Here is a 15,089-nt window from a genome sequence, read left to right as displayed (position 1 = left end):
TTTGCACTAACACCAGCTGCTTGCTTATTGGTTCTAGCTACCCCCTGAAGAAGTCCAGTGGGCGAAACGCGTTAGGACTGAGACCTCTCGCTTACCTTTTTTTTGTGATTCATACATTATATAAGTGAAACCTTGTCTAGCCAGTTAGCTTATTGCCAATCTTTTGGGGACTTACTTTATGATTGCAAAGTGTATTGGTTAATCAGCAGTCTGTGGAATAAGGTGGCCCAGTGCCTTGTACACTATTTAGGATGTTTTGAAATATATTTTTATATAAAAAAAACCCTTTTATCTTAATATTTTTTCTCTATATTTGTAACTGGGGTTGTCCTAAAAAACATTTCTAATTAGCCACACACCCATCCAGCGTATGTAATGTTCTATATACATCCCTTAATGCAAAAAATTATCCAGTACATGGAGCAAATGTAAAATACAGATGCAGTGCTCATATAGAATGTCAGTCTACTAGTAATGAACTGTCTGCAGCAGGTCAGACAGCTGACTTCATTTACCATCCAGCATCAAATAACCCCTCTGTAGCCTGACTGTCCCAGGTCAGCCTCTGTCAGTCATTGGATTTCAGTTCTTTCAAACATCACATGAGAATGTTACCTGGGCAGTCTGCATGCAAATCAATAAAAGCATAAATTGATTCTGCCTTTGCATAACAAGAGGCAGCCTACGGCTTGTATCAGAACTTGGGGGTCCTTGACAAGTGTACTGAAACTAGGTGCTGTAAGGTTTCCAAGAAGCTCTATGCTATGGATAGCACAGTGGCTCAGTGGTTAGCACTCTGGTCATTACAGCACTAGGTCCCAGGTTTGAATCTCAGCAAGGTTGCTAACTGCATGGAGTTTGCAGGTAGTCCCCATGTCTGGTTTTCCCACCCAGATTCCAAAAAAATGCAGTTAGGTTAATTGGCTTCATCTCAAAACTGACCTTAGACTGATAATGACATATGACTATGGTAGGGAAAATAGATTGTGAGCTCCTTTGAGGTACAGCTTGTGACAGGGCTATGGACTTTGTACAGTGCTGCGTAATATGTCAGTGCTATATAAATACTGTATAATATTAATACAATGCCCTGTCCTACAAGCCGTGATCTGTCTGCATTACATAGAGTAACTGAGAGATTTGTAATATATTAATGTCATTGTTAGGTTGATTCAGAGATGGTCAGGAATGAGGCAAGGCAAAATATGTATAGAATAAACTTCATCTGTAACCTCTGGATTTTCTGTGTCAGGCTGTGTGTGCCATATTCGAGAAGTCGGTGAAGACTCTTTTGGACGACTTTGCTCCCATGGTTCCTCAGTTGTGTGAGATGTTGGGCCAGATGTACAGCACTATTCCGCAGGCCTGTGCAATCGATCTCACCAGGCAGGTTAGTAACTTAAACCAAAAAAAATAAGGAATAGGGAAACTAGAAGAATAAACTTCTGCTTTAAAATCTTTTGTATTCTTCACAGTGATAAATCTTGTGTGTTTTGTGTTCTCTGCCAGTTGGTTCACATCTTTGCAAACGAGCCAGCGCACTTCCCTCCAATCAAATCGCTTTTCCTGCTGGTCACATCGATGACGTTGTCCCTGTTTCAGCAAGGTTAGTTCATACCGGAGCTGTGTTTAATGTAACTACTTCCTCTCTCTGCCAGGATTGTGCCAGAACCAAAACACTATGATAGGGTTCTCTGAGGTTGAATATGGTTGTGCAGCTGCAAGAATTTAAAAAGCAAATGTAAGTCCTTAAGAAAGTAAAATTAAACATATACATAAATATTTATTATAATATGTACAGTACACGGATCAGCCAAAACATCAAACGCACGAACAGGTGAAGTGATGAAACTCATGTTCTGGTTACAATGATTCACAACAAGGTGGTGGGGTGGGGGGACATATTAGGCAGAAAATGAAGAGTCAGTTCTTGAAGATAATGTGTTGTAAAAACTTGACACATCTGGGCAAGGGGGCCAGTCTTTTAAATATTTGGCTAATTGGTGTATACACAATGAAAACATTGTTCTTTTACATATTTACACGGTTGACTCTAAGGCTATGTACACACGTCAAATAATTCTCTTCTGATAAACGTCTCAGGGCTGATATGAAATGAGAATCTGGCGTGTGTATACCACTCGTCGTTCATGTATCTATCCTGGCGGATCCACAGACGAAGGAAGTGAAGGGGAGAGAGCAGAGTGGTGCCGCTCTATCATTCTCCCCCCTTCTCTCTCCAAAGGGCAAAACAATGCTTTATGTACAGTGCTTGTTCGTGCATCGAGCAGCTCTTTAGCCAAGTATAGAACGTGTGTATAGGCTATAAGCTGACTGGTATATAGTCGGCCCTGACCCTGTGTACCCAGCCTAAGTTGTACTATTGTCCAAAAAATTTGTTGTGCAGTTTGTTCCAGTATCACTAATACAACAGTTTTTTGTTTTTTGAGACGTCCCTGTAGCATAGCTTATTACCTGTTGATCCAGCCAGGTAATGCATTGATTTTCCACTTCCTGAAATAGGGCAATGATGCTGTTTATTCTGCAGAGTAATAACAGATAGAGCAGTCCTAGGCTACGTACACACATCAGATAATTCTCGTTTGATTGGTGTCAGGGCTGATATCGGACGAGAATCTGGCACGTGTATAGCCGCCGTCCGACATTGTTCATGGATCCATCCTGGTGGATCCATGAAAGACGAACAGCCGCAATACAAGTGAGCGGGAGAGAGCACAGCAGGGTGCCCTTGCTTTTTCTCCCCTGTCCCCTCTCCATAGAACAGAACGGTGCTGTATGTACATCTTTCAGTTCATCTTCAGTTCAGTTCATCTTTCAGTCTTTTATCGTTGGAAAGGATCACGAAGGATCTTTTCAACGACTAAAGTCTAATGTGCATACGCAGCCTTAGACATGAACTTTTATCTGGACTTTAGGTGTAAAATATTAAAGCCCATCTCTAATAAATACTTTGTACTCAGCAAGGTTTCTTAGGTTAAGAAGGTTTTAAACTACATCAATAGAAGCTGACTGTTATATAGTCGCTCCTGACCCTGTTTTTACCCTCTTGCTTGACCTTAATAGATATGTTGATAATATATTTTTTATACTGCCTATACAACCATCATACAGATTTGGGGTTTCCAGTGACAAAGTTTTTGTGTTTCCATTTGGCTTTCTATAATGTAAAAAATATGTTCTGTCTGTATTGAGACACATGAGAGAGCTATTATCAAAGCAGAGCTCCGGATATACACAAATGAAAACAGAATACCAGGCCCATGTTGAATTTGTTTGTTCTGTAGCAGCCTCTTTAATGTAGAACAGATAAAACCTTTGCTTTAAAGTTTGCCACAATATTCTTTTTACCATGTGCCAAGCAGTTAGAAATTTCCCTACCCCAGATGTACGTTACTGTTCATGAAGGATTAAAGCGGGGGTGTGGATGGGGACCATTTTTATGACTCCTTACACCTCAAGGATGGCACTTCACTATTCTGGACCTGTCAATGACATATTTGGCTCAGTCTCCCATTCAGAATAACTCCCCATGGTCACACTTTGCATGCATAGGTAACCTAAGCCTTTGGCTGACACTGAAGACCACAGTTGAATTCTTATAGAGGTTCAGTGTCACCAGATAAGCTAATGGTGGCCCTTACAGGGATTTAAACTTTGGACGAGACTTTAAATCAAACTGTATGTTTTTTATTAGACCAAACTTATTTTAAAAAAAAAGACACGATCACTGTGCCACACGAAGGGCAAGGGGACATTATCTCTGCCAAGTGCCCCAACCCCCTATATACTCGCACCCTTGCTCCTTCCCTGAACATTGCTCCTTCCCTGAACATTGCTCCTTCTCAGCTGCATTTTGTATTTGCGTTAGAGGAGCAGTGATGTCGCTCTCCTGGATTTATGAGCTTGAGCCCAGTGTTTGGTTGCAGAACCTGAGCATGCAGCAAACCAGAAAACGATGGGTAATCTTGCTGACTGTGGAGGAGCAAATAGCTAAAAACAAGCCACATTATAGCAGAACTAAACTAAAAAAACTCACTGTTACTTCCGCAGATCCCTCAGGAGCTTTCTTGGATTGGGTCCCATGCCATGCTGAGATTCTCTTTCGTCCTGGCGCAGAGGAAGCATCAGATGGCACCATCTTTGTCACCCGGTCTTGCACTGTGCAGGCGCAAGGTTGGGTGACACAGAGTGAAATTAATGGGTGGGGGTTGTGTCAATCTCAGTGCCTGTGCGTGAGAGATCTGCGTTTTTCCCCATTGCAGGAAAAGGCCTCTTCTGCGCCTTTCTGATCTCAGGCATACGTAAAAGGAGCAGCCAGAAGCCTCCTGGGATGCATGATGTGGGCGGTAAAGACAGGAGAGGGGCTTCACCTTTTCTTTTTTTGGTGATAATTCCACTCTAAGGTTCTTTTTAGGGTATCGGAGGATGTCCTGCATGAGCACAGCCATGGTTTAATTTGTGACCGGAGTTCCATAATTACAAAATCACAAACGCCACTTTTGTCTAAGTCCTCCTGTTAAAGTGCCATTGGGAATCAATGCAGCCGCCCAGCATGGAAATGACGGCTCTGTGCTGTTCTCCCCACTATTGACGTCACAAAGCTTTGCACCAATTCAGCTGACTCTCTCTCAAACGTGTTTTTCGTCTTTTCTTGTGTTCGTGGCGATAAACGTTTTCTCTTCCTGGTGTTAATTAATATGGCTTTGTAAGAGGCTTTTATAAGCCGCTGATTCATCGGGTCCACCAGGAGGATCTGGTTAGAAAACGCAAGTGGGGAAATTCAGAATGGCGGAATAAACATTTAGCAACACATTCTGAAAAGTCAATTTTGTGCGGATACATCAGCCAAGAAATGACTTCTTATTAGTTATTGGGCTTTGTGTTTTCCGGATGAGCTGTTGGACTTCATGACTGAATGGGTCTGAGTCACGCAGCTTGGCACAATACGGCTGAACTGCGGGCAAATGGCTCAATACACAGATGGAATACATGTATGGAATTGTAAGATTTTATATTTCTGACCTTTCAGTCCTGAGATTTATACAGCTTTGTCACCAGGCGCAGGCCTGAGGAGCTCACAATCTATTGTCCCTACCATAGTCCTATGTTATTACCACAATTCACAGCCAGCCAAGTAACCCACCTGTAAGGCCCTGGCAATAGAGGAGAACCGATTTTAACTTTTTATAGGTAATAGACACTTACAGGTCTTCTCTAGCCTGTGACTGGACTGGTGTGATGGAGAAGTAGCTTGCGGATCAACTTATTGGTGTTACTGTGCTGTCTCGTATCAGCATGTTCCTTCTATTACAGCACAACTGGTTGGCTCCTTGTGCTGCTTCTAACTCTCCCAGCCTGAGCTCAGATGTACAGGTACTGCAAGTCAAACGTAGGTACCCACATTGCTTTGTTTTAAAGCCAGAGCTATAATAATTTTTTTTATTTTGGATCTAACTTTCAGTTTTATAAAACAGAATCTTTGTACTCTGCACAGGACCTTCCGTGATTGGTTGACTTAATGGACCATTCCTGAGGCTACCACTACTTGGAGCTTCTTCTTTTTCCTGGGAAACTCATTGCTTTTCCATGGGTGTGCCATACATCCTGCATAAGAGGTCAGCAGAATTTTTCAGCGTTCCCACATTGGAAATCAGTGGGGATCATAAGGGGGGCAGGGAGGTGTGAATAAAGTGGAGTTCCTCCAGAGGTTGCTGGGGGTTCCTTGATCAATGAGCAGTTTGCACCTCTCAGGTCAGTTTAAGTGACCCCAATGATGTTTTTGGTTATCTGTAAGGGTGACATTCTTCCCAATGGCCAGCAATGCAAGATTAATTCTTCACACTGACCACCACACTAATATACTGTGAGCTGTGGATATATGTGGATATGACATTCTTCCCACTGACCACTATGCTAATATACTGTGATCTGTGGATATAGGAATTATAGAAGGGGTTCCCTGAAGACCTGAAAGTTGTTTCCAGGGTTCCCCCTTGGTATTAATGTTAAGAAATGCTGCTCGAGGTTTACCAGGTTATATTCACCTGTTATAGCAGACTGCAAATATTCACCTTTACTGTGCCGCTCTTGCAGGAGTTTCAATCCACTGGCCCCTGCAGCTCCTTATAGTTCCTCTCCCTGACCTCTTCATATCAGAAGATTCTGTGGAGGTCAGCAAGAAGAACCAGTAAGATGTCCGTGGGGGGACGCAGCAGATTGACTCTTCCGGAAGCGTCCGTTGTATTGTGGAGGGAAGGCACGATTTAATTTAAACAAGAAGTTTTGCAATACAAATCAGTGAAAAAGTGTTTAACCCAGAAATGTTTTGAAGCTGTAGGTGGGTGGCGACCCCACTATCGTGACCCAACTTTTCAGTAATCACTCAAAAACAGCTGCGTGGTCACTGAAAAGTTCCGGGTGGTGCGCCCAGCCAAAAGGTGCAGAGAGAAAACTGTAATACTAAAGGTGAGTTTATTTGTTGTAAATCTCTTCCATATATAGTTCCAGCAAAGAGTCAAACCCTATACAGAGTTCACCTGCCATATTCATGAGTAATGGTTTGTGTCCCGAATAATGGGAAATGCAAGAAACAACAATCCATATAAAAGTATTAAAAAAAAAAAAAAAGTCTCGGGTACCCGACACGTTTGGACGCTTTGGCTTCTTCAGGGAAGTTAGAGACCAATGGCCAATGCTGAGTAACAACGCAAAAAGTATATGAATCAAATGAAAGAGTTTAAGTTACAATCTTTTCAACAAGAATCATTTGTTTGAATCGCAGTCCATCACTAGGAATATAGAAAACCTCAACTGTTCTATCTCACCTTCTAGAAATCCGAAATCAATATTTTACCCACAAATCTCCCTCAAACATTTGTGAATAATTTAGACACGCATAGATTCAGCTACCAACTTTACATTAGCCCAAGAAAAGGCTCTTAAAGGGGATCTATCCCTAGAATGTTTACTCTTATATAAAGTAATAAGTATAAGATATAATCTTATATAAAGTAACAATGATCTTTGGAAGCCCCTTCCTTTCTGTCTTTACCCCCACGGTATTGGAGTGCTGAGCCTTTCGGGATACCGACGTCCCGTACGCCAGGAGTCTTTGGGCTGCTCCTTCAGGAGTGCCAATCTCACACATGAACCAGCACTATGCAGGTGTAAGATCGGGTGACACACCTTCCTGTAATCCAAAAAATGTCCTAATATAAAAGAGATAGACATAATGTAAAAATTTGGTGATTGGTCTGCTTTAAATAAATGGCCCGCTAAACATAACACGCTGCAATGTGTACCGGGGTGCATGCTCGCTCTAGATAATACTGCACTTAGCTGCATCTGTCCCCTGCCACCATGCTGCAGAGAAGGATCATGCTCTGTGTGGAAGCAGTGTTCTCTCTGAAGAGGTCCGACATGCCTGGAACTTCAAATTCCCCAAGCAGCATGGAAAATAAGCATTAGTGGCGTCTTGATCTGCAGACTAACTTACTTTTTATTAGTTTAGGTGCGTGCGCTTTGTTAATTGCACATTTGTCAGATATCTGTGGATAGATGAGTATTTCCTCTCTGAGCCAGCATCTCAGTCCAGGAGGTAACCTTGGAAGATCCTGAACCAAAAAGCTGGCATGTCATCAGATAATGGGGAATGTTGTCAGGGGGAGAACATTGATCTCTGTGAGGTGTAATAAATACTTGGAAGTGTTACAATGACACAATTCTTCACGTTTTGGACTTATCAGGAACAAATAGTTTCATTGTAAGAATGGCTGATGGTTGTTCATACTATTTTGTGTTTATGGCAATGTAAAACCACACAAATACAGTTCATCAATATATTAGGGCTTTGTTAAATTATATGACAATGATCAGAATATCTATTGTGAGCAGATTGCAGGGACAATGTGCTGCCGGAGACTCATCTGCAAATATCATCCTGCAGCTTAGGGAGTCCTATCAGAGCTGCCATCATCTGCACATCACAGTTCTGTTTATTGCATTCTTTTCTGTTATCTATAAGTCTATGGACACTGCTTTTCTTTGTCGCTGATCTGCTTTCATCCTCCTTGCTGTGTACATATTCACCTTCTGTGTACATGACACATGAGCCCAGCTTAGAGTACTTCAGAGACAATGGGCCTGATTTATTAAAGCTCTGCAAGGCTGGAGAGGATACACTTTCATCAGTGAAGCTGGGTGATCCAACAAACCTGGAATGGATCTAGTCCAGAATAGCAAATGACTTTGAAGAAATCCACTCCAGCTTTACTGATGAAAGTGTATCCTCTCCAACCTTGGAGAGGTTTCAGAAATCAGGGCCAAATGTGAAAATAGAGGAAGTGTGGACTGGGTATGTTGGGTATTGCAGCCAATCTGATTCAATGCAGAGTTTATAAAACCCTTCAGACACAACCAGCCAAATCATGGGAAAACATCAATCCGTCCCAAGGACACCGGTCTGGGATGGATCTGTCAGGACACAGGGCCACATATATTTTTCATTGTATAAATCCCAGTTCCAGCTTCAATTATTTTATTAGCTCAGGATAGTGAGGGAAATATTAGTCCCTTGTCAGGACTTGTGGGTTGCAGTGGTTAGTATCTACCATGTGTGGTCAAACGTATCGTGGGATATTCCAGGGTAAGAACTAATGGAAAATCTTAGTAGTAGAATACATGAAATAAAAGTAGACAAAATCACCAACACTCCAAAGTATTGTGAAAGCATTGTCACAGCATTGGAAGCAATGGAGGAGCTCGGCTATGAGGAGAGATTAGCTGAACTGAATCTATTTTCCCTTGAGAAGAGACGTATAAGGGGGATATGAGCACACTGTATAAATATATAAATGGTCCATATAGAAAACTCTCTTCCCAATTAAGAGGGCGCTCTTTTCGTCTGGAGGAAAAGAAGTTTAAGCTCCGGATAAGGAAGGGATTCTTCACTGTAAGGTCTGTGAAAATGTGGAATCGGCTCCCTCAGGAAGGAGTTTCAGCAAGTTCTATAGATTGCTTTAAGAAAAAGCTGGATGATTTCTAGAAGCACAGAATATAACTGGGGATTAAAGCTTTAAAGTAAAGATAACAGGGACTGCTGATCCAGGGAACATCCAATTGTCTCATGGGATCAGGAAGGAATTTTTTTTCCCCTGTTGAAGCAAATTGTACCCAGGGTTTTTTTTTCCTTCCTCTGGACCAACTATGTCTTACAGGATTTTATATCCGGGATATGTTTGTTTCCCCAGAGGTTGTGACTTTTTTCAACCTGACTAACTTTGTAACATGTTTGAAAGCCAACGTCCCAGGGCCACACAGGGCCCATTCCTCAATGCAAGATAGTGATCAGTAGAAGAATATTCTATTCCATGGATCATGCTTGATTGTCTTATGTTGGAGCTGACACCTTTATCAATATATTAATAATAATATCTAAATCCTATAATGAACTTCATGCCGTCTTATTTGCAGCAACAAAAGTGAAGGAATATTCCAGGTTTAGTTTTCAATTGAGGGGGAGATACTAATAGTACCACATCCCTATATACACTACACAACATGTTCTTAGCTTCTTTACATGGGACTTTTAAGGTAACTTGCACATATTCAATATATTATGACAATGTTTATTCCATTACATATAAATAAGATAAACTAGAAGATCCAATATCTAATTCTTCATGCAATTGAAGCAAGATTGGCCATGCTTTTTCCTTTGTCCTTGACATGTTTCGCCAGCAAGCTTCTTCGGAAGGACATTTCAAGGATTAGTATAAACTTTAAATTTCATATCTGTACAACCCCATACACTAACATCGAAATCAAAGCCAAGAAATCAAAACCAAAGAAGACCAACAATAATACATACATAAGTAGACCAGAAACAGCAAAAAACAATAAATATGCAAAAGAAAAATCAAAGCAAAAAAATTCCAGTTAGATGTTAGGCTTGGGGAGACAGGGCCACTAGGGGGCGCTGCGGCTTGCACAGGGGTGGTGTGAGCACAGGTGGTGTAAACCATGAGAAGGGCCAAGGCGCAGTCTAAGCAGTAACCAGGTCTTCTCAAGAGCCTCTAGTGGTGAGGATGTTGCACTGCAGTTTACTCCCACGTTGCGGTCCTTGGGCACACCAGGGTGGGCAGGAAGATACACGGCACCAAATCACTACGCAGAACAAATGTCAAAGAAGGCTGGGGTCAAGGCAGGCAGCAAGCAAGAGCGGTCAGGTCACAAGCCAGGGGTCAAAGCAGGGATCCAGGAAACAGACACTAGTGACACAGGGGTCACTGCGGACACAGGGGCCACTGCGGACACAGGGAACACAGGAGACACAGGAATATCCACAGACTGACAGGAACACTGGAACAGCACAAGGGTACAGGATGGGAAACAACAGAGTGGGCAATAAATTAACCAACAGGTGTAGAGGAAATGTTTAGCAGAGCTAGGGGCTAGGCACTAGTGGAGACACGTTGCACGAACGCTGAGCGCTGTCTCTGAGCTAGCTAAATAGCCAAGGGTGATTTTTTTTGTGAGTGGCCGACGGGAGGGGCAACACTGAATAAATCTGGAAGAGCAGGCGCTCCCGGGCTCAGAACTGCAGGCATGTGCAGGAGAGAGGCGCCTTTGCTTTAGCGAGGAAGGAGTGTGAAGTGTGAAATTAGATAATACATACTCACAAATTTCCAGGTTACCTTTAATCTAATGTCTCAAACATTATTTTATTTTTGCTTTGGTATTTGTTTTTTCTTGAAGTATAGTGGTTCTGAACAAAGCAAAAATTAAACAATACAAAAACACAAAAACAAACACACCACAATGATGTATAGTGTTTCAGAGTAATTATGTCTAGGTAATGTACAACTTAAAAAAGGAAATGTCCTTCTGACGAAGCCTGACAGCGAAATGCGTAAAGGACTAAGAGCAAAAATGTTTATAGGATCAAATATGAATCTTGAATTCTATATTGAATGTTTTTGTAATTTGCATTTAATGGAATAAAAATTGTACTTTTAAAAACCTGAGTGTAAAGGGTTCCTAAAAAATCCCATAAAACAAAGCTGAAAAGATGTTATATGACATACATAGGGATGTGGTATCATAAAAGAACCTCCCGCTCCACACCTAAATAAAATTGGACTTTTAAATCAATTCTAAAAGATAAAGATTAAATGATTTCGTCTAACTCTTGCAAACTTGAATATATTGGATATTCAGTGTTCAAACCAGAACTTTTTTCGAGCCTGGTGGGAAGAAATTGTAGACAGGTGGCAGTCCCGGTATTGTGACCCAACTCTTGAGTAACCACCCAAAAACATGCGGGATGTTACTGAAAGGTTTAGGTGGTAGTCTGCCCAGCTAAAAGGGGCCGGGGAGAACACTCGATATTCTGAACCAACTGATTGATCTTTCTTTATGTCCATGAGGCATTATTGGTTATAGTTGCCCTGTAAATGGGGGGTTGTTTGGTTTTCCCATAGGCTGTAGTTTGTGATAGGTTGAACCTCAATAATTTTTGTCCTTTTACAGTGTTCGGCTCACAATTTTTTATTAAGCCGGGTGGGAAGAAATTTTACTCGGGTGGCAGCTCGTTATTGTTACTGAAAAGTGCCGGGTGGTGCGCCCAGCTAAAAGTGTCCGGGGAGATCACTGCTTTTATATCCACATTAGTGATATTATTGTGTAATAAACTATCTGTATGGTTGCTATGAACACACCCTTATTCCATGTTCAGTGTCTTCTCCAGGGGTGATCAGCAGCTCCTATGGAGTCTTTCCATCTGTTGCCCCACCTCTAGGGGGCATGATTGGTTTGTGGGCAATTCTAGGCCAGGTGACATTGATCAGTGAAGGCCGGCATGTTGTACATTGGGAATAAAAAGGATTTTCATATCAAAGAAAGCAAGTTGGTAAGATAATAAGCCATCTCAGAAGTCTGCAGCTTCTTCCAAACACTCAGGGCCAACCAAGGACAAGGAACAAGCAATGTAAAACTGGCTCTGTAGTCCCCCTACCGCATTCCATCTCTGATGTCTGATTGTGCGGGATGGTCAGGGTCAAAAGCATCTTTCTTTTTGATTTGTTCGTTCTGTTTTTGGGTTTTTCAAGTCTCATGATTTTGTTTCTTTGACCAGTTTCGAGTTGATCATGTCTTCTTTCCTCACTTCCTTCCCTCCCGTCCCTCCTCCGTCCCAGCACCTCCCTCCCCTCCCCACCTTACCCCTGTGATCTCTTTCTGTATCACATGACTTATATGATATTAAGTTGCTGTTTGTATAATTTTTCTCTTAAGTTACATCTTTATTATATTTTTAGGACCCAGGAACCATCCTGATATTGTTGATTCATTTATGCAACTCCTGGCACAGGTGTGTTTTGAGTTTCATTCACTTTTCTTTCTCTCTCTCTTCCTCCTTTGATTCCTTTCTTCCTTATTTGATTCAATTTATCTTTCTGTTCTCTCCCCGTTTCTGGCTATGATTTTACTTTCAGTTATGTAGCTTTTCTCCATCAAGTTTTGCACCAGATCTTTCTTTGAGATGGCCTCTCGGGAAGCAAATTTGACAAACGTTGATGGGTCTGTGTGTATAGAAAGCAGGAATCAGGTCATGGGGGGATATTTAGGAAGGAGAATGCAGGACATTGCTTTCAAACCAAGGTTTAACCAATAGTTTTATTGCAGCGACCGCAGCACAGAGGGGCTTGGGATCAATGTGACCTTCTCCTTGATGAAGATGGAAGCCCCTCATGTCATTGTTCTCTGTTTTATATCAGTTGGTATATCATAGTGAGTGGCCCATGTATATGAAAGTGTCAAACCGGTTTGTATTCATCTGTAGAAATAACGAAAGTCAACTTTATTTCTGCATCGGGTAAGAACTGACAAAGTGCTCTGGGAGAAAGAATGAGGACATAAAGGATCAGTGCACCAAAATGGTATTTTAAATGCAATGAAATGAAAGAAATGAATCCACCTCACAGTTTCTTATTTCGGAGACTCCAATGCCGTTTTTTCTAATTTACCTCCTGTGACCATTATGTGAGGCTTCCATACTCCTTGTTAGGTATGAAATGTGTTTTTGTTCTTCTGGGCAATGTAACAGATTAACTGGGGACACCCCAAGGTGGCTGGAAAGTATTTCAACTGAGACAAAGCTAAAATATATGAAAAGTTCACAGCCGACCTGACTTGCAGATACTGGATGGGCCTTAAGCTCACATTGAATGGCCACCAGCTGGGTGCAGACCCCACTACTGATGTCTCCAAGAGATTTAGGAAGCCCTTGGGTCTCACCCCACCGTATACTACCTACAAACTGTTGAAGTCTTAAAAATCTCTCTCTTTAAGATGTGTTAAGCAACTGGAAAATCCACCATCAGTCAGCAGGGACAGACAGGGCAATTATAATGATGACAAAAATGTGCAAAATATGGAACAGTTTGGTTTCTCTACTGACTTTAATATTAGTGCTTATTTTACAGTGTGATTATAAGGTAATAAATGTTGATGGTTAATGCACGCCCTCTATAGAACCTGCTAGATTAACTATCCATCAGATAGGGATCATCTGAAATGCCGATTGACTTTAATAATAGAAGGGGAAAAAGCAATGCAATGTAGAACTGGAGGTCCCTTCTAAATGCTATTGCATGCAGTGACTTTAAGTCATTCTGCTTGTCTACATCTTTATTATTCAACTACATGGTAGACTTATTAGTTCTAAGGTATTACATAGACAGTCAGCGTTCTCCCCGGGCTCTTTTAGCTGGGCGCAGCACCTGGCACTTTTCAGTAACCACTCACTTGTTTTTGGGTAGGTTACAATTTTTGGGTTGAACACTGACTGCATCATCGTTCAGTCCTGCCACCTGAGATGCTAATTGTAGAATAGATTACATCAGTCTGTGCACCAGAGGAGCTGACACTCTAATGCCCCCCCCCCATAGTCAGACACTAATATTATACTTATGTATAACTGACTGATACCATGGTGCTACACGTAGCCGATCACATCAGTCTCGGTGGGAAAAAGCTGTAGGTGGGTGGCTGCCCCTGTATTGTGACCCAACTTGTCAGTAACCACCCACAAAACAGCCTGGTGGTTATTGAAAAGTGCCTAGTGGTGCACCCAGCTAAAACGGGTCGGGGAGAAAAATGCACTCCAATGCCCCTTCCACAGTCACAAACTATTATTATACATTTATATAGCTCTGACATATACCGCAGTGCTGTACAGAGAACACTGAGCAGTTCAATCTTTTTCTGTACAGAAGAGCTGACACTCCAATGTTTGATATTGATATCTTAATTTATACCCCCCCCCCCCCAGCTTCATAATTTATCTGCAGAATATGCTGCATTTTACTGCCTGAACTCAAACACCTCCCAGCCCCTAAGTGTACACTGCGTGAGCTCAGTTGATTTTAGCTGAAAGGCAGCGACTGTCAGGTGATCTCTGAAAGGAAGGAATTGTTCACCTGCAAGGTGTTGGATCACCTGAAGATCTGGCGGGGGATTTAATACTTTCCCAGGTTCACTCAGTATTCATCAAACCTTCAATTAATTGCAAACCCAAAAAAAGTTGTATAATAAAGCTTTGATATTTATATCATTAGACTGATACAGCCAAATCCTGTATATAACTATGAATTTCTTCCTTGTTAATACCTAGTCATGTGAGGTCGTTATTTTGTGCATTGCGATGTCATTGGCACCTTCGTAGTAGTTCAGCTTATGAAAAAGTGTTTGGTTGTGTTCAGGAGATGCCGCTCTCCTCTGGGTTATTAAATGTTGGTTACTGAATGCATTGAAGACGGGTCATCCTATTTATTATCCTCCGTCATGGACCTAACAGGCTTTGTGGACAGGTAAGTTAATGAAGGGTGACACCTGAGACTGTGTGAAAAGTGTGTTTATCTTTGTGTCTGTTGCACTTTACAGGCCTTGAAGCGCAAACCGTGCCTCTTCTTGTCTGCTGAGCTGGATGTTAAAGCTTTGTTCCAGTGCGGTGGGTGGCAGTTTATATTATTCATAACACTGATGTGTCCTTTGTTTTCACAGCTTAGAAA

At 41.8% G+C, this 15,089-nt stretch overlaps 1 protein-coding gene across 1 annotated transcript in view; it reads left to right on the top strand.

The window, feature by feature from the left end:
- Positions 1-15,089, top strand: part of IPO13 (importin 13) — a 78,483-nt gene that overhangs the window by 24,498 nt on the left and 38,896 nt on the right. Inside the window, exons 13-16 of the mRNA XM_072420643.1 lie at positions 1,253-1,390; positions 1,510-1,606; positions 12,336-12,388; positions 14,962-15,028. Of these exons, the coding sequence (XP_072276744.1) occupies positions 1,253-1,390; positions 1,510-1,606; positions 12,336-12,388; positions 14,962-15,028 (355 nt within the window). The remainder of the gene's footprint in view (positions 1-1,252; positions 1,391-1,509; positions 1,607-12,335; positions 12,389-14,961; positions 15,029-15,089) is intronic.

The sequence above is a fragment of the Pyxicephalus adspersus genome, chromosome 8 (genome assembly GCF_032062135.1).
Source record: "Pyxicephalus adspersus chromosome 8, UCB_Pads_2.0, whole genome shotgun sequence".
NCBI lineage: Eukaryota > Metazoa > Chordata > Amphibia > Anura > Pyxicephalidae > Pyxicephalus > Pyxicephalus adspersus.
This window is presented reverse-complemented; position numbering and strand designations above follow the sequence as displayed.